The sequence below is a fragment of the Dryobates pubescens genome, chromosome 18, assembly GCF_014839835.1.
Source record: "Dryobates pubescens isolate bDryPub1 chromosome 18, bDryPub1.pri, whole genome shotgun sequence".
NCBI classification, from domain to species: Eukaryota; Metazoa; Chordata; class Aves; order Piciformes; family Picidae; genus Dryobates; species Dryobates pubescens.
Window position 1 is genome coordinate 14,126,474 of NC_071629.1, and position 18,615 is coordinate 14,145,088.

General features: G+C 37.4%; 1 protein-coding gene across 2 annotated transcripts in view; it reads left to right on the forward strand.

Moving 5' to 3' along the window:
• Positions 1–18,615, forward strand: part of ATRX (ATRX chromatin remodeler) — an 84,053-nt gene that overhangs the window by 23,508 nt on the left and 41,930 nt on the right. For both annotated transcript variants that reach the window (XM_054169460.1, XM_054169461.1), the window contains 7 exons: positions 1,921–1,988; positions 3,367–6,260; positions 9,535–9,613; positions 15,226–15,356; positions 15,918–16,097; positions 17,889–17,982; positions 18,502–18,610. In XM_054169460.1, coding sequence (XP_054025435.1) covers positions 1,921–1,988; positions 3,367–6,260; positions 9,535–9,613; positions 15,226–15,356; positions 15,918–16,097; positions 17,889–17,982; positions 18,502–18,610 — 3,555 coding nt within the window. The remainder of the gene's footprint in view (positions 1–1,920; positions 1,989–3,366; positions 6,261–9,534; positions 9,614–15,225; positions 15,357–15,917; positions 16,098–17,888; positions 17,983–18,501; positions 18,611–18,615) is intronic.

Below are 18,615 nucleotides of genomic sequence, written 5' to 3' on the forward strand. Positions count from 1 at the left end.
GTTAAATTCATTGTGATTTGGGGTTTTTTTTAAGTGTATTGTTACAGTTTGAAGGATTTAATTTTAGTGCACCACTTATGTTAAATGATCTGTCTGAAATTTTTACCTACTCCTAATGTATTTTAGGAGCACATTTAATTCTGGATGTCTTGGTAAGGTATTGTATATAAATCAACATTGGAGTAAGAAGAGGAAAAATAGCTTCGTAGCCACCTCCTCTTGTGTACAGCTCCTGGACTGCTTTAATTTGTGGCAGCCTCTGTAATAATGGTCTAGTCCATAATCCAAAACCAGCATCTGGGTCCTCAGCTACATGGTTTTGCGGTGGCTTCAGTTAGGCCCTAACTGCCTGTGTTGAAAAGAGGTGGGGATTATGGGAAGAAGGAAACAACCCTGCTTCTTTTGGAGAATTCTTAAGCAAGAGAGAGCGAGCTTTCTACATCTCTTTAAAATTATCTCTATGGTGGTAGAGATTATGTAAGATATGTCTAAAGAGAAGGAGATAGAGATCTGTGTTTCAATACACATGAAGTATTTATCTTCCATTTGTCTGTCCCCGATTTCCCAAATACTCTGTCAGCTGAATATGTAAGATTATCTGAGCTATGTCCATCTAGTCCAAGGGTCTGGCTCTTTTTTGTTCCTTCCCTCTCCCCCCCCCATTCATTGTAGCTTGTTTCTTTTGTAAAACATGCTTTTGAAAAATCAGTTTATGCAAGCACTGATTGGAGTCTGGAGTCCTAACTGTTGTTCATAGGCTTGAAAGTCCTTAACTCTGCATGTTCTTTTGATGCCTGCAAGTGATCTGGTTCATTTTTTAAACTGTAGAGCGTTAGGTCCAATAGCAGCTCTTGACTGAGCTCCAATAAATAATTTTATCATGTTTGCCATAAATTCTCTATACCTTCACTTAATTGAACATGGCCTTACATTAATGTAAGAGGGAAAAGTCCCTGGTCTGCATGCTCCTCATCTTCCATTACTTTCTGTGCCTAGTTTTTCCCTTATTTTTCTCCTGCTTAGGTAAACAGTCAGAGAGTCAAGAAGCTGCTTTCCTTTTGCTACAGATGTGCCTTGAAGTGTCTAAACATCATTTACTCTTTGTTATTGTTGTTCATGGTTTTGTTTAGTTCAACAGATACGTAACACTACTCCAGATACAGAGGTGTCATAATTTTAAATTCAGGTGCTGAAGCCTCTTCTGGTTTCTGAATTCACAGATTTTCTGGATAAAAAGACAAAATTTAGCTAATAGTTTGTATTGATAGGAATCAATGTAATGCTTCAAGTCTGGGAGAGCGTTCTTTAATAGCAGCTGGAAAAAATCCACACCTTCAAACTTTAGTTTAAAGAATTAGGCAACTGAAGCCACTGCTACTACTAGCTGAGTTGTTTGTTTATTTTTTTTCCTTACTGTTACAAATTTTTCAATGGAAATGCTTAGTTAGAACCTCGAAACTCAATCCTTGGATGTTAACATCAGGATAAATACAGAAGACCTTTTTATTTAAAGCTTTATAGGATCAATTGCTAACATAAGGAGCATTTTAATGTGTGTAGGATTAAGAGTGTCAGGGAAGAAGTGATGTTGGTTTACCTAGGAAATGAAACAACATAATAAATTTGAAGAGAAACGTGCATTTGATGTTCTAAAGTAAGCAAACATGCAGCCATCAAACAAAAGCCTGTTTAATTTTCAAACAAACCTTGAGCCATCTAAGTATGAATTTCTGGTTTAGGACCTGTCCTGTCTATGGAAGGTGGTTTTTAGATCAGCGCAAAAGTAAAAGGGGTGGACTGCTGAAGACCTTGCAGCTGCTGCTTTTAATGGCTTCCCTCTAATACATACTGAAATCATAGGAATTGATGAAGTCCAGTTGGAATTTAATAAAGCATTCCTTGTCCTGTCTGTCTTTACAGACTTGCTACAAGTATTACATGAGCGATGACATAAGCCGTGATTCAGATGGAATGGATGAGCAGTGTAGGTAAGTAACACCCACAGCTCCTCTGGGTTTGTTTTTTTCTTGAAATAGTGAAATTAGTGACAGAGAGAGACTGATACATAAGATCTTAATTGGCAATTGTTTCTCACCAAGAAATGCTCAAACCCAGGGGTTTTGTAAATATTTGATTGTTACTTTAGCGCTTAACAGGAAAGCATTTTATAAAGAAATCCAGCAGCAAACCGTTGTAAAACATCACATTTTAAACTAAATTGCATATCACCTTTTAAATACTTAAAAGTTGAGACTAGAATTTGACATTTGAAATCTTGTGAGTCATGGAAACTTACTTTTCCAGATGCGTCTCCCACTTTAAAGTACTTCTCTGTCCTCATGTCAAATATCTGTCTAAATGTGTAATCCATTCAGAACTGTGCAGTCTGTAAGCCTATGTGTCAGCTGCTTTTCAGGTCACTATCAAAGACTATACAATCCAGATAGAGATCAAAAAGCATGCTTTAGTGTGATTTGTTCGTTTGGTGTGGTAATATGTGCTTGTAGTAGTAGGGTCATAGAACAGTTTGGGTTGGAAAGGACTGTAAAGATCATCTAGTTCCTACCTCCCTGACATGGGCAGGGACATCTACTAGATCACGTTGCTCAAGTCCCCATCCGACCTGGCTTTGAACACTTCCAGCCTTGGAGCCTCCATAACTTCTGTGGGCAACCTGTTCCAAGTTCTTCACCACCTTTGTGGGGAAGAACATCTTCCTAGTATGTAATGTTAATCCAGCTTCATCCAGTTTGAAACTGTTCTATGCCTGAGAAAGTCCCTCATCAACTCTGCTGTAGCATCTCTTCAGATACTGGAATGCTGCTCTAAGGGCTTCTTGGAGTCTTCTACAGGCTGAACAACTCCAACTCTCTCAGCCTGTTCTAATAAGAGATGGGCTTTAGCCCTCTGATCATTTTTGTGACCTTCTCTGTTCTGAAATGCCTTCAGTGTTTCTCTTCTAATACACCAGCTAAGGCTAGAAAGACTTCTAGCTAATTCATTTTCCTGTAAAACAAAAGAATTCACTTGCTTTGTTGTTTTTAAAGTCTCAGAAGTAATTTGGAGAAATAAAGTTCAATTAATGTTTCTTCTTATTTAAAATGAATACTGAAACTGTGTTGGGATCTTACTGACTGTTTCAGCTTTCTGAACTGTTAGTCTAATGCCTTAATGTTCTGACTTTCCAGTTCTCAGCTGAGTGCTTTTCAGTTGTGCTTTTACCAGTGTTTGCACTGAATGGATCTGTTTATCACCTGAATTTTTAAATGCTTTGTCAGATAATAAAAAATATATAAACATCTCAAATTTGTCACCTTGTTGATAAGGAGCCAAGACTCTTATTAAGTTTCCTGTATCTCATTTCAGGTGGTGTGCTGAAGGTGGAAATCTGATTTGCTGTGACTTTTGCCATAATGCCTTCTGTAAAAAGTGCATTTTGCGCAACCTGGGTCGAAAGGAACTCTCGACTATACTGGATGAAAACAACCAGTGGCACTGCTATATTTGCCATCCGGAGCCTTTGTTGGACTTGGTCACTGCCTGTGACAGTGTCTTTGAAAATTTAGAGCAGTTACTGCAACAAAACAAAAAGAAGATAAGAGTTGAGAGTGAAAAAAGTAAAATCTACGACCATACAGTCAAGTGTTCTCCAAAGAGAAATAACTCAAATTGTAATGGTGAAGAAAAAAAAAAAGATGATTCATATTCAGGCTCACTAACATATTCTTATAAAGCACTGATGGTGCCAAAAGACTTGCTTAAGAAAACAAAAAAACTAGTTGAAACTACAACAAATCTGAACTCTAGCTTTGTAAGCTTTTTAAAAAATGCTGCGGAAAATGTAGAAATCAGCCCAACTGTGCAACTTTGTCAGCTAAAAGCTTTTAAATCTGTGTTGAATGACATGAAAAAAACTCATCTGGCATTAGAAGAAGGACTGAATCTGGAGCTTCAAGCTTTGAATGTTAAAATCAAAGACAAAAATACCAAAGAGAAAAAAAATGATGTTAGATCAGAAAAAAATGAGGGGAAAAAAGATGAAGGAAATGAGCATGTGGCATCAAAAGAGGATGACACTGTAAAAACACAGAAAAAAGTTGTATCCGTACGGCCTGACAGTGAGCCCATGGATCAAAGTGTTCCCACAATGGAGCAAACAGACACCAAGCGCACTTCTGGTGAAGAAAAAAGGTCTGGCAGAAATGAAGAACCTCAGTATGAACCGAATAGTACAGAGGCTTTAGACATGGATATAGTGTCCATTCCCTCATCTGTTCCTGAAGACATTTTTGAGACTCTAGAATCTGCTATGGAGATTCAGATTACATCAGATGAGCAAGACGGTGGCAATACAGGAGCAGATCATGAGACTCTGAATTCAAATACAAAGTCAAGCACTCCTGTGAAAGATCCCAAAGGTGGTATGAAGTTAAAATCATCAGCTAAGGGATCAAAAGAACTGATTGTAAAATTAACTCCTGTTTCCCTTTCGGAGTCTGCAGTTAAAGCTGAAGATCAGGACAGCAATACAGAAAAGGGAAATAAGGAAGTGTCTAGAGCAGAAAAGTCTGATTCTGTAAAACAAAATCATACTGCTGACAGTGAAAGTGAACCTTCCCCAGAGGAATCTGATCTCAGGAGGTCACCGCGTGTGAAGACCACGCCTCTGAGGCGCCAGACAGACATCAGTCCTTTAACGTCAAATTCAGAAGAAGATAGCAATGACACGTGTAATGAGAAACGTAAGAGAAAGTCATCAAAGCAGCCAAAGAGGAAAAATGATAAAAATTCTTCTGGCAGTACTGCTGATGGTCCTAACCCTAATAAAGTGTCTAAGTCCAAAAAGCCATATGGAGTAGATCATAGCTCAGATTCTGATGAGATGCCAGCTGTTCTTAAAGAAGTAGCTATGATGAGTCACAGTTCTTCAGACATTGACAGCAACAGTGAAGCACCAGCAAATGATCAGAGTTTAGCTTTTGGAAAGAATCAACCAGTAAAGGATGAAAACGGAAAGCGGAAACGAAAAAGTTCCAGTTCCGGTTCAGATTTAGATGCTAAAAGAGGCAAATCAGCTAAAAATGCAGCTGCTGCTAAAAAGAAACGACAAAACTATTCAGATTCTTCAAACTATGATTCTGAGTTAGAAAAAGAAATAAAAATTTTGAGTAAAATTGAATCTGTCAAAAAAGCTAAGAAAAAATATTCACAAAAAGAAGGTAGTTTTGATTCCTCCGAAGAAGAGCAGAAGAAAAAAGTAAGTAGTAAGAAAAAGATAAATTTGAAGAAGCAGAGAGATAAATCTTCTGAAGATGACAACGCTGAAAAGTCCTCCCCAGAGAAGGAGATTAATGATTCTTCTAAAGATAAAAAAACTGCTAAGGGGTCAGCTGCTAGGGAAAGGATAAGCAGAGACTTAAAAGAAAAAAATGCAAAGGGAAAGCCTGACGAGTCTTCTGATGCTGAGAAGTCTTTGCTGGAGAAAGAGGAGAGTTGTCCTAAAGGTGCAAAGCTCACTGAAGTTAAGAGCAAGGATTTGAAAAAGAAAACGGCACAGGAAGATTCTTCTTCAGAGAGTACTGAGAAATCTGCAAAGAAAGAGCACGGGTTTGATTCTTCAAAAGACCGACTGAGAAATAAAAAAGGATCAGAAAGCAAAGTGAAGAAATCTGAAAAACTGAAGAAGAAAAGTTACAAGAAGGAACAAGATGATTCCTCTTCTGATGTGGAAAAGTCATCTCCAGAGAAAGGAAGTTGCAATTCTTCTGAAAATGACAAAACTAAAAATGAGCCAGTGTGTAAAGAAAAGAGGAGGAAGAATTTAAGAGAGAGAGTTCCTAAAAGAGTACAGCTAGATTTATCCTCTGATGCCGAGAAATCTCCCTTAAAAGAGGAGAGTTCTTCTGAAGATGCTGCAAGGAGTAAAAAACAAACTGAAAGTAAAGAAAAGAGAAAAGTAGGTCACAAAAAGAAAATCTCCAAGAAGGAGCAGAATCACTCATTGTCGTCCTCTGATGAGGAGTCTTACGAGGACAGTAAGAAAAAGATTAAAAGAGGGTCAATGAAAGAAAGTAAAAAGAGTAACTTAAAAAACAAAGTGTCAAAAAAGAAGGTGGTTGTCTCTTCTTCTTCATCCTCTGATAAGGAAGAAAATGATGAACAGAATTCAACAGGTCTTGGAAGCAGCGATGAGCAGAAAATTATGCCAGTGACTGAAAACTTAATGCTGTCTGCTGGTGCTGGATTTTGTCAGTCATCAGGTGTGCAAAAAATACTCATCTACATATACTGTTGATACACTAATAGAGGAAATCTGTATGTTTGGGGTATCATTTAATAATCTAGAAGTAAAATTATTCCCAGGTTGGTAATTGCACATTTAAATGTTGGCAACCAGTAGATTTTTCTGATGAGGCACCCATTTCAATTTGTGCATCCTGTCACTTGTGGAATTAATAACGTCACTGTCAGTGGAGATGCTCGAGAAGCCCAAGTTCGTAATTCCAACAGGTGTTTCCTTGCAGCACAGCTTTCAAAGCCTGTTCCTGTTTTTGGTTGCCCAGGGTCCCTTTAGCAGAAACTGCTTTTAAGTGACTGGTACCTGGTAAAATCAAATCTATCATCTCAGAGTTATGTGCTAGAGATGACTCTGAGGACTTGTAGCATTGTAGTACACATCTTCAAAATCAAGTAGATGATCTTTGTGCCTTTTAAGATCCACATAGCCATAGAGGAGCTGGTGTCCGTTAACAGGAATCAGTTACTGTTTTCATAGCAATAATTATTTTTCTTGCCAGGATAGAACTACTCCATCAGTGTCTTATATCTTCAGGAAATGAGAAAGAAATAGAGAACTGCTGAATTTTAACATTTTACTTGAAGAGTAATTTTCACATTACATGGGCAATACACATGGCTTTTAATAACTAGATTTTCAACTAGAAAAAATGAAATTTATTTAGTGTTCATTACTGTGACAGGTAAATTATTTCCTACGTTTGCTTCTGATGTTTCACAGAACTTTATATGCATGACTTCACTGTATCTGAGCCAACAGTTACAGGAGTTAGTAAAGCTGCTAGCTGACTGAAAGTGACTAAACCAGCAATCTGCTCATGGAGACAGCAGGAGGGACATAGATGCATTTTGGGTTTCTCAAAAGCCCATGTAGACAGACACTAAATCAAGTGATGGTTTTTTAGAACAAACAAAAAACCCCACCCCACCTCTAAACCGACATAATGCTCGGATTTTAAATTGAACATCATATTCCTCCATTTTCCTACCAACTTGATGCTGACCCAACTCTTCCTTAAGTTTTCCTGCAGTTCAGTTTCTGGAGGATTGTTAACCTTTGCAGATGAAAAAGTTGCTTTTCACAGATGCTCTGCTGCTTCGAGTTTAGAACCCTGTAGGAAAGCAGCATTTGATGAATGGTGGTTTGCATCATTGTAGAGTAACAGAAACCAGGTTTCTTATTATGCATATTGTACAGCCCTGTAATGTTTGTTTTCTGAAGTCCTTTGAATAAGTTCAGTTGCATGTAATACTGGGACTTTCAAGGCTTTTCCTTGATGGCTGCCAGAACAATATTTTCCTCAATGATGCCAGTGCTGCAGGAGGTTGCAAATGAGTGGTTTGCATAGTAATGAACATGTGGTGGCTGCCATAACTTTTACAAGACTTCCCACAGACAATTGATGGCACTCAGTGACAGTAACCCACATGCAGCAGTTCTTAGCATCACTGGACCATCAAAAAAAGTAGTTTAAAACTAACATCGCTGATGGACAGTGTATGTTCATAGACTTGATGTTGAAATGACCCAAGAGGAAAAAGTTGGTGAGGGTATAACTGGGTTTCTGAGGCTGTGGGAGTGATTGTTCTATTTGCAGGTTGTAAGTGTAAAGATTGGGTAATTACTGGATAGGAGAGACAGGTGACAGTGTGCAACATGGAAAAATGAGATGGTGATGTGGGACGATTGACAGCAGAGCTAGAGAAGTGGTTAGTTAGCCTGGAGAGTGCCAGAAATGGAGAGTCTGCTCTCTCCTAATCGCCTAATGGGAAGTTACAGAGAAGGCTGTGCTGCACCTGTTATGAAAGGGTGAGGCCATGGATGCAGGTTCTGGCAAAATCCTTTACATTCAGGATCGTTACACCCTGTCAAATTTTGCACTCTGTCCTTGGAAATATTCAAAACTTGACTGGCCACGATCCTGTGAAAGGTGACCTCCCTTTGGAGCTAGCTCTGCTTTGATAATGGAGTTGAAGTAGATTATGTCCAGAGGTCTCTTCCAGCCTTAGTTATTGTATGATTCTGTGAGATTATGCCTTTGTAATTTTAAGGGGAAACAAACTTCCCCTTTCTCTTCAATTTGCAAAAGCAAAGCTTAAAGTGTGTTGGAAGAAGCTCTATAGGTTGATTGTTGAAATGAGACTTGGAATCTGGTTTAACCAGCAGGAAACTTCTATTTATGTAAGCCTGAGAGTGAGGGACTTTCTGTGATCACCACTTAACACAGTCTTGTCAGACATCTGGCTAATTGCAGGACAAGTGTACCTTAAAACCACTTAGAGTGAGCTTCTTATAGCCTAGTTTTAACCCCTTCTTCACAAGTAGAAAATAAACAGTACAATTTAGGACTGATAAGGTATTAGTTGGTTCAGATTTTGAGATCTCTTCCTAAGCTTAATTTTACCAACTAGCAGATTTGGCTTCTTATCTGTGAGTCAGAAGAACAAGAGAAAAGAAAGGCAGGCCTGGGAATCTTGATTTCTCCTATTCAGGCAGGAGAGTGCAGAGGAGCTTAAAGGCAGATGTCACACTTTGCTGTTGTGTCCCACACTGCTGGTTTTGGTTTGCTTTCCTTGTGAGACAGTATCCCTGTGGTGCATCTGGGTTTTGGGTTTGCACTGTAGATGACACATATAGTTGTCCCAAGTGTCAGTCTTCACACATACCCAGCAACACATGCATTGGTTTGATACTCTGAAAGCAAAATAGGCAAGGATTGTGGTTGTGGAGTACACTTAGTGGTAACAGGGTAGCTCCTGAGTTTGCTGGAGGATTCTGTAATGCATTTGTTTGGGTTTTCTTTTCAATTTATACAAATTTGGTAGTGAAGCTTCTGAAATGGAGTTAGGAACTTCTTAGGAAACTTGATTTCAGACTCCTAAGTAGAGTATTGAGTCTGTGTAAAAAGGAAGGAATTGCAAGTTGGGTGTAGTAGTAGCAAGCATAGTGTGGATAAAAGTGCTGCTTGAAAAGCTGGGGACTTTATTGAGTATTTTAAACATAATATCAAAACATTTAAGTATAAATTAGGTACAGTTTAAGTAGATAGAAAAATGTTTATGTTATACTAAAAGATGGGTAGCTTTTCTTGTTTGCTAGTAGAAAAGTGGTGCTATTACTGAGCTATTTGTAATTTGGGATTCATGTGCTGTGTTGTTTATCACTGCTTTTACATATATTAAGTTATGTAACTGTTTGGGTTTGTGTTTTTTTTTTGTTTCCCTTTCCTCCCCCAGGAGATGAGGGAGAGACTAAATCAAGGGCTGTTCCAATGGAGGAGGAGGAAGATGATGATGATGACGATCCTGAGAATAGGTATGATACCATCCATAAGGACTTAAAAAAGATTATAACACACCCTAGGTGTGGGCGCAAACCGGCACAACGGAAGAGCAAGCAGGTTGTGAAAACCACGACTGCCTGCCTTGTAAAGACTCGCTCACGGGCTTCCCGCAAGTTTGAACAAGGGGCCAGAAAACAGAGGCCAAAATCCAGAAATGCAAAGAGAGTATTTAGAAGTGTTAGCTAACACACCTTGCATAGGGTGTGTTATAAATGCACTGCGGCACTGTCTGGTTTGTGTTCCCACTCAAAAGTGTGAGGTTTGTGATGAGTCTTTCATTCAGGCAGGTCAAAACCTACTTCTGATGTGAATTTCAGCTAGTTATATGAATAGAAAGTAAAGGTTTGCACCTGTGCAGTATGCAGTGCTAGAATATTTTCAGACTGAATTTGATTATTACTGTTAAATAATTTGCCCTTTTTTTTTTTTTAAAATAAATCAACTTTTCTCAATAAAGAGAAAACACAAATGCAGAGAAAATAGTGTCGAGGCTTACACATATTACTTCAGTTTCAAGTTGAATGAAAATGAATCTCTCTAAGATACAGTTAGGTCAGATGTCCTATTTTACGAGTGCCATTGTAGTTAATCAAAATTATCCCAGCTGGAAAACAAAAGCACCATGTTTTAACAAAGTGAGTACACAGCATGAAATACTGCTCCATGATGTGCTACAGTTTCCTTGTGGAAATTTTTAGACTAAAAGGAGTTCAACAAATTTTATGCAGTATGTTAGAAACTTTTTTTTTCTTTCTTTTTTGCTCTATAGCATGTATGGGACCAGCTTCATAGTTCTGCAGAGTTGCTGGTAGAGTCTTTTTGTAATTTAGAATACAGTATCTTTGTTTCACAGAGTTGTCTTTTGATCTGTAGCTGAAGTAAATTTTCAAAACACTGTTCTACATCCTGTATGAATCTCAGTTTGGCATCAAAATTAATTTTGCCACTGCTGTAGTTCTTGCATGTTTCCAGTCACCAAATTGAATCAAATTATTTAACTTTCAAAGTAAGATGCTCTTTAGGGACTTAATAGTATAAGGTCATATGCAGAACATGTAAACATTGGTAACATGAGATTTGCTTTGATTTCAGTCCTGGTTTGATTTTAGTTTTAATTTTTCTTTTTTTTTCTGTTTTTGGTTTTTTTTGTTTTGTTTTGTTTGCTTCTTAAGTGTTTCTGGTTGGTAACTACAGATGCCACCAGATCTTAATTATCAGTTTAAAAGTTATATTGGGAAAGAAAATAACCCAATTCCTAACAGATGAATAATTGCTATGAATTTAGGGTTTAAAAATCAGTTTCTGTACTTCATTTTTGGGCCAGATCTTTGAAGGGGATGTTTCAAATAATATATATTCATGAGGTGGGGATGTTAACCTTCAGACATAGGAACTCGTAACTGCAGTCTGATTCATCACGTGTTGTACTTGGCACCAAAATCAGATATATAAAATGTGAAAAGATGGAACAGATTTCAAGAAATTAAAAGCTTGTTATTCTGTTTACTCAACACAAAGTGTTTAAGTAGTTTACCTACTATTCAGATAAGTTGCCTATTTTCTTGCAGGCCAAAGAGAGTATGTAGTACCTATGGGATGTGTAGTGTGGGAACTCATGTTTGCAGATCTCTAGTTTAGCTGTTCTGTTATTTGCATACCTTTGGATGTGCATGACGTGAATATTAATAGTCTTGAAATCATCTTTGCCAAGATGCAATATCCAAGTGGGTCATAATATGACATACAGTGCTGTATGCTTTCATCTTGTGTTGTGTAATTATCTGTTATTGGTCCTTCTGATCTTTTAAATGGTACTGTTTAATATGTTTGCAGTAGTTTTGTTTATTAAGAAGTTAATAGTGTATTTCATGCAGAATGCCTTTAAATATTTGATGGTTGCAATAAATTTTTGTAAAACATTTTTCTTGTCCAAGCATTTAATTTAATACGGCTCTGGCAGCTTGAAAAATCAGACTGTTCAGCAAAGGCAGTATTTAGAACAAGGTGTTTGGCAGTGTCCACTATATTTTTCCCCTTAAATTTGTATGATGTTTCATCCAAATGTTCATCTCTTAACATATATTTGAAGTGGTTCTAAATTTTTTTTTTTAGTAATATACCAAAGGCCTATTTAATTCTCTACCTGAAAAAATGGTGGCTTTTATTTGGCACACAAAAATTGTCCTCCCCCTCCTCCTCCACAGGCTTGTTTTGGGCAACTTTATTTCTACATATAATTAGTAGGTATTTATGAACACTGCGTGTGAGTTTATAAAATCTAATTGGTTTATAAAATCTAATTGGTGGTAATACATCACAATATTTACAGTTATGACCTTTTAAGAAGAAAATTAATTTCTGCAGTGGTAGCATTATCTCATCAAGATTTTGGACAATTATGAGTGAGTCCATCATACTGGCACTTAAAGATTCATGAACAAGAATGGTGGAAGCTATCAGGTGGACCTAGCTCCACTTCATGAGAGGCTGCAACATTCCGTTTTTGCTGAGATGTCTGAAGGGTAATTTAAAGTAGGCTATACCTTGACTAAACTACTCCTGGGTAACACCCATTTTTTCCTTCTCTCCTTTTCAAAACTTTTTTTTTTTCAGCCTAACTTATAAAATAGATAGTAACGAGTTCATTATTTATTAATGTATATTTTTGGTGTCATTTGTGCACAGGTGAACTATAAATACAAGTTGGGAAACCGGTGTTTTATCCAAATCTCATGCTATGTGTAAATAAGATGGTGCGGGGTGAGGCAACGTGACATGCTCAAGGTCATAGCAGAGCAGTGGCAGAAACGAATGAAATGCAGAGGGGGTTTTATATGTTTGTGGTGGTATTTTTTACTACCTGACGTCCTATGTTAAAGGTCAGACAGCTTTCTGTGCTGCTTAATTAAATGTGTTTATGGTGTTCAACTGTTCCATCTGGTTGGCCAAGATATCTTTTCTGTCCTTGACCAGAGTAAATACCTCAATATCTTTTGATTTCCATGTGTTTCTCTGGAACAATGTGAACAAGGGAGTTTTCATGCTATCCTAGCTTGTTTTTCTTGGTACTTGCAGTTTGATGTTAGTATAAGCATTAAAATGTTAAAGGTAGCCTGTGAAGTTCCTTAGCTTAGAAAACTGGTCACTTTAATATGGCTTCTATCTTAAAACAGACATGTGATAGATTATCTTGAGTCACGTAGAATTTAATTTACAACCAGTTTCAGGAGTCCACTGTTTGATTTATTCTAATTCGTATAAGCCATTTGCTAACAGCAGTCATTTGTCAGATTCATTTACAAGACTTAATCTGTTTGGTTCTAATATTATTTACACTTGTAATTCCCACCAGAGATAGAGTTGTGTTAGAAGTAGGGATCGTTTAAATTCTGAACATTTCCACGGTGTCTTATATTTTCAGCTTAACATGCCAGTTATACACAATTTCAGTAAACAAACAGTCCCATCTCAGTTTGATTCAAATGGTTCAGTCTTTTTCCTGGCTTAAAAAAAAAAATAATCTAATTTTCTGTCTATAAAAAGTGATAACTTGCATTACTACAAATAATTATTTAGAGACTAGTAAATTTACCCAGTCTGGTTTTCAGTTGTGATGATGATGATGAGGTAAATAGCAGCATGGCTAGTAGATTTTGTGCATGGTGTTTTTAGGTGGGATAATACATTTCTGTTGATTTGGTTGTCCCCTTAAGGGGGGAACAACTGAAAATGCATCTGATCTTTTGTTAAGGATCAAAGTCAACCTTTATTTAAAAATACATATATAAATTACTAAAGGTGACTTGTGTGGCAGGTAAGTATTGTTATCCATGTACGGGTGGTGTTAACTTTGCTAATGCAACTGAGGACAATCCAAAATAAGTTAAAGGCCATATTGCTAGGCAGTACTTTAAGGATGGAATTTTAAAGTTTTGCAGTTCTTTTTAGTGTTTCTAGTTACTTTTCTCTCTTCCAAAGCAAAAATTGGGTGATGATACTGTTACTTTTTTTTTTTTTTGAAACAAGAAAAGTAGCCAGACTGCTGCTGTTTGTATTTCCTGCAGCAGGATTCATAATACATCTAAAAGCTTTTAAATAGAGGCCAATCCACACTAGTTCAAGTGGTTCTACTTTGAAGAAAAAGTTCTTTTGACCATTAAGAGATGGAAGAAATTGTCTTAATTTCTTACGTAAGAAACTATTTATCCCTGTTGCTACTAAACATGTTGTGATGGGGTTATAAAGAAACACTACCAACCAAATAATAACAACAAAACAAATCCCTAAAATCCCTTTTTTATATCCTCTGGAAGGACTTAATGTGAAAATATTTGGAACAGGATGTTACTTACCCATGAACTTTCAGTGGGTTCACACTATAATCTGTTGATAATATATGGAATTAAAGCTTACTGTGGTTTAAAGTTTTCCTTTCTCAGGACATTTCTGAAGTATGAGTTCTTGGATAAGTCCACTATTTTGCTATGCTTTTGACATAATCATTTCATATTTTGCCTTGGATAGATTCATGTAAGTTTGGGTTTGTTTGTTTGGTGATGGTTTTTTCGGTTTTGTTTGTTTTTTTAATATTTGAAGAGCATGTAAAGAAGTCCTTTTTCCTTAGTAGCTTTTTGTACCTTAGCTGAAACGTTCTTGTGCTGAGCGAACAGTTTGTGGAACAGGAAATAAGGCCATAATTTTCCTCTGAAGTGCACGCCCCATGGTGTTTGATAAAACTTTTTATGTGTCTGTGTATACACACATCTCTCTTTTTGTTTGTTTTTGCTATAGTTACTGCAAGGCAAGTGCTTGTAGTTACATGAGTGATTCAATGAGAGGTTTTTACCCAAGGCACTTGGTATCAGCTCACCTTGAGACATCATGAGTTGCTTCAAATACTACATCATCTCTTTCAGTTGGGCTCAGGCAATTAGAATGGTAACAGGGAGGCAAGTGATGTTGAGGTAGGGTAATAAATTACCACTTTAACCTGTGAGTTAGTGCTAATTACAACAATTCTTTTTACCTTATTTAACAGTGTGTTCAGTGATACACTGTTACTAAAACTGTTAGTGCTCACATATACCCTAGTTAAGTAGATTCAGTGCCTCTGGAAATGAATCTCATTGATTTAAATCAAGTAAGCACGATAACCATTTTTGGAGGGAATGATTTGAGTATTAGGATTTGGTATTCAGCATCTTCACATTCTTGTTGCAGTTAGAATTCATCTAAGTGCCTGTTCCAGGACTAACAAGAGTCCATCCAAAGAGATCATGAATAAAGCAAAATGTTTTAACTTGGTACATTTTCTAGCAATTTTCAGTCTTGGTGTAAAACACAAAACATCTTTTTAAAGAAGCTTTATACAGATCTGCTTTCTAAAAGCAAGTTAAAACATTACATTTAACATGAGGTTTTTGCTGATACATCTTGTCTTACCACAGTGACTTTTTATCATGTGTCTTTTTTTGTTCAGCTTTCAACCCTTTTCTTGACATTCTCAATGGTATAGGATTACACTTAGCATGTATAGTTCTACTTAAACAATGGAATAAATAGTTCTTTCTGTTTTGCTTCAAAGAATTGCCAAGAAAATGCTTTTAGAAGAAATCAAAGCAAATCTTTCCTCTGATGAGGATGCATCTTCAGATGATGAATCAGATGAAAGGAAAAAGAAAACTGGAAAGCAAACTGAAAACACAGCAGATGACGGTGAGCACTAAAAAGCAGCTGGGGAATAATGATGCTGTAGTGCCTGTCGTATTTTCCAAGGTCACTTGGGAAGATCATAATTAAAGTTTCTTCAATTTTCAATAAAAGTCATTGATGTTAATAGGTAGTTGCCAAATGGAGGCCAGTGTACATGATCATCCCTGGAAGTTTTTAAGGCCAGGCTGGTTGGGGCTCAGAGCAGCCTGGTCTAGTGCAAGGTACCCCTGCCTGTGTCGGGAGGGGGTTCGAACTGGATGATCTTTGAGTTCCCTTCCAACCCTGACAATTCTGTGGCTCTGTGATCATGAGGATTATCGTCTCTTAGTCTCCTTTAAGTGTATTTCTTTTTGTTAACAGTCTTTTTTTGTAACCAGTTCAGATGTCCTAGGGATTTGCAAGGAATGATCTAGACAGAGCAGTAGGAAGCGCAAATGCGTGGCAGAGATGTGACTAATGTACACAGTAATTGGAACAGACGCTGCAAGTGTTCAGTGTAAAGTACTTCAGATTTGAGGGAACAGCGGTATGTTGTTGCTCATGCTCTACTCTTACCTTTGACAGAAGAGAATGCAAAAGAAGATAATTCTGAATCGGAATCAGAGGAAGAGGAATCGAAGAAGCCCAGATACAGACACAGACTGCTGAGGCACAAGCTGACAGTGAGCGATGGAGAATCTGGTGAAGAAAAAAAGGTGAAACCAAAAGAGAAAAAAGAAGTGAAGCGCAGAAATAGAAGGAAAGGTAAACAATGCCAACCTTTTCGGTCACAAAACCTATGTGCTTCTACGAAATAAGCCCAAAGCATGTTGGAATGGAGACCTGAAACTCTGTAATTCAAAAATCTCTGTAAAAACTTCTTTGGGTGTTAAATCTGAAATTCTGTTTTCTTTAAAATGTTGAGTACAAATGCAACACTCTGCTTATTTTATCCTCTGAATTGAATGTGCCAGGGGAAGTTTAGGCTCAAGGTGAGGAAAGAGTCCTTCACAGAAAGAGTAATTAGCCAGTGGAATGTGCTGCCCAGGGAGGTGGTGCAGTCACCGTCCCTGGAGGTGTTCACAAAAAAAAGATTGAATGTGGCACTTGGAGCCATGGTTTAGTTGTCAGGAGGTGTTAGGTTGGACTTGATCTCTGAGGTTTTTTCCAACCTGGCTGATTATGTGAAGTAATCTTGCTGAGTGTTAGAATATTAATCTTCCGTAACAAAGACAAACCCAGTATGTCTCATTGGTGACAAACAGTCTTGTCCCTTATGTGGTGCTCTCTTTAACGTGCACTATTAGTAGGCCCTTGTGCTTCAGGAATTTCTCTGTCCTGGAATTTGAATGCTGCATGCGTTAGCTGAACAGCAGATGGCACTGTGAAATGGTGCTTGACTTGGATTTTTCATTTTCGCGGTTGCATGCAAGAACAAAGAAGCTGTCAGCCCCTTGCAGTTAATAGTTCTGAACAAAGGAGAGGATAAAGCTTACTGCCACGGTGGTCAGCACAGATGATGACAGTTTTGTGGGCAGGGGAAGTCAGGGTACACAGGACTTCTGTGTTGCACTAATGCTAGCTGAAAGACACAGTGCACTTTTCTTCATGAAAACTCATTTTTATCTGAGTGCATCGTCATGCTTTTCTTCCCTTATGGAATTAATGACTCTACTAACACCGTTTCTTTCAAGGGAAGTAATTGTAAATTGCAGTGGCAATGTGCAGATACGATGCAGCCAGACCAATTCTCAGAATTCTTTAGCGTAAGTCTTAAGTGCAGTAGGTTCAACTAGAACAATGTGTTTCAGCTCACTGGGTTTCAGCCCTATGTTACTAATAGTGCATTTCCCCATGTATGCAAAAAATCCTTCTTTTGAGCCTTATTATTCATAAACCAGTTAAGCTTTTCACTGTGTTCAAGGTCAAGCTGAAATTCTAAAGGTGCGAAATGGCATGCTGGCCTTAATTACCTATAAATACCAGTGTGCGCTCCTAAAAATAGTTATGGAACTATAACCTAATGCTGCTATTTTTAATTGTCTTTTGAGTCCATTTAAAACTTGTATTACCTGAAGAAACGTCAAGCCATGAATACTGTAATATAATTGCATGTGTTGTTAGTAATTAAGGGTTGTTTGCATGAATTGTGAAGTATTGATTATGAAATTGCACCTAAAAATGTTAGAAACAACATCTGCCTTTTCACTTCTGTTTTCTGAACTGCTGTGATGTTCCCCACTGCGTTCTCTCCCTCTCACCTTTGAAATGTGACACCACCTAAGATAATGCTGTCATTTGTTTGTAAACTATCCATAGAAGTCTTCATGTCTGAAGACCTCAAGTCTTGCTGACAAAAAACTTGGCTAGTGTTCATGTGTTAAGCTTTTCCACTCTACCCCATATATTCCTGTTGCTGCTTCTTATTCTGTTAAATGGGTCTCACTTTGTCTGAAAGTGCTTATTGATCTTGGAGAGCTTGTTGTATAGTTAGGTGTGTGATGTTGCTAACCTTGCAGTAATTATCCAACATGATGTCATACTTCATTCTTAAAGTGAGCAGCGATGATTCAAATGACTCCGAGTTTCATGAATCTGCGGTTAGTGAAGAAATCAGTGAGTCTGAAGATGAGCAACGTCCAAGAACAAGGTACAAATAACACCTTACTGTGCTCATCTTGTATATGAGTTTTGGATTTTAATAGTGTGATTTAGGCAGTGAGATGGTAAAAGTTAAAAGATTTTGGATTGTTCCTTAAAACTGTTGATGATGTTTGTCTATAATATGGCATCTACTAAAAAATGGTGAGAATTTTGAATTTGTACCACAGTATGTGATACACAGCAGTTTGATGAGCCAGTATGGAAAAAAAAAATAACAAAAAAGATGCATTTTTACATGAATGTCAATTCAGAAATGGTAGGTTGAAGCAGAAAACTAATACTTAGCAATTCTGAGATTCTTCAGGGTCTGGAGTCAGCCATTACTGTATGTGTCCAGTGAATTGAAGGGAGGGAAGGAACATAGAAGTAAACCTCTGACTGCACAAAAGGCAGTTTATATCCTATTAGTTGGTGATGTAGCTTGTGTACTGTTTTTGTCATTGTTTTGTTTGGCAATGAATTATTATTGCTTATCAGTAATACTCTGGATTTGTTTTTTTATTAGATCTGCCAAGAAAGCTGAGGCAGAAGAAAACCAGCGTAGCTACAAACAGAAAAAGAAACGAAGGCGTATAAAGGTTCAAGAGGATTCTTCAAGTGAGAACAACAATAAGGTACT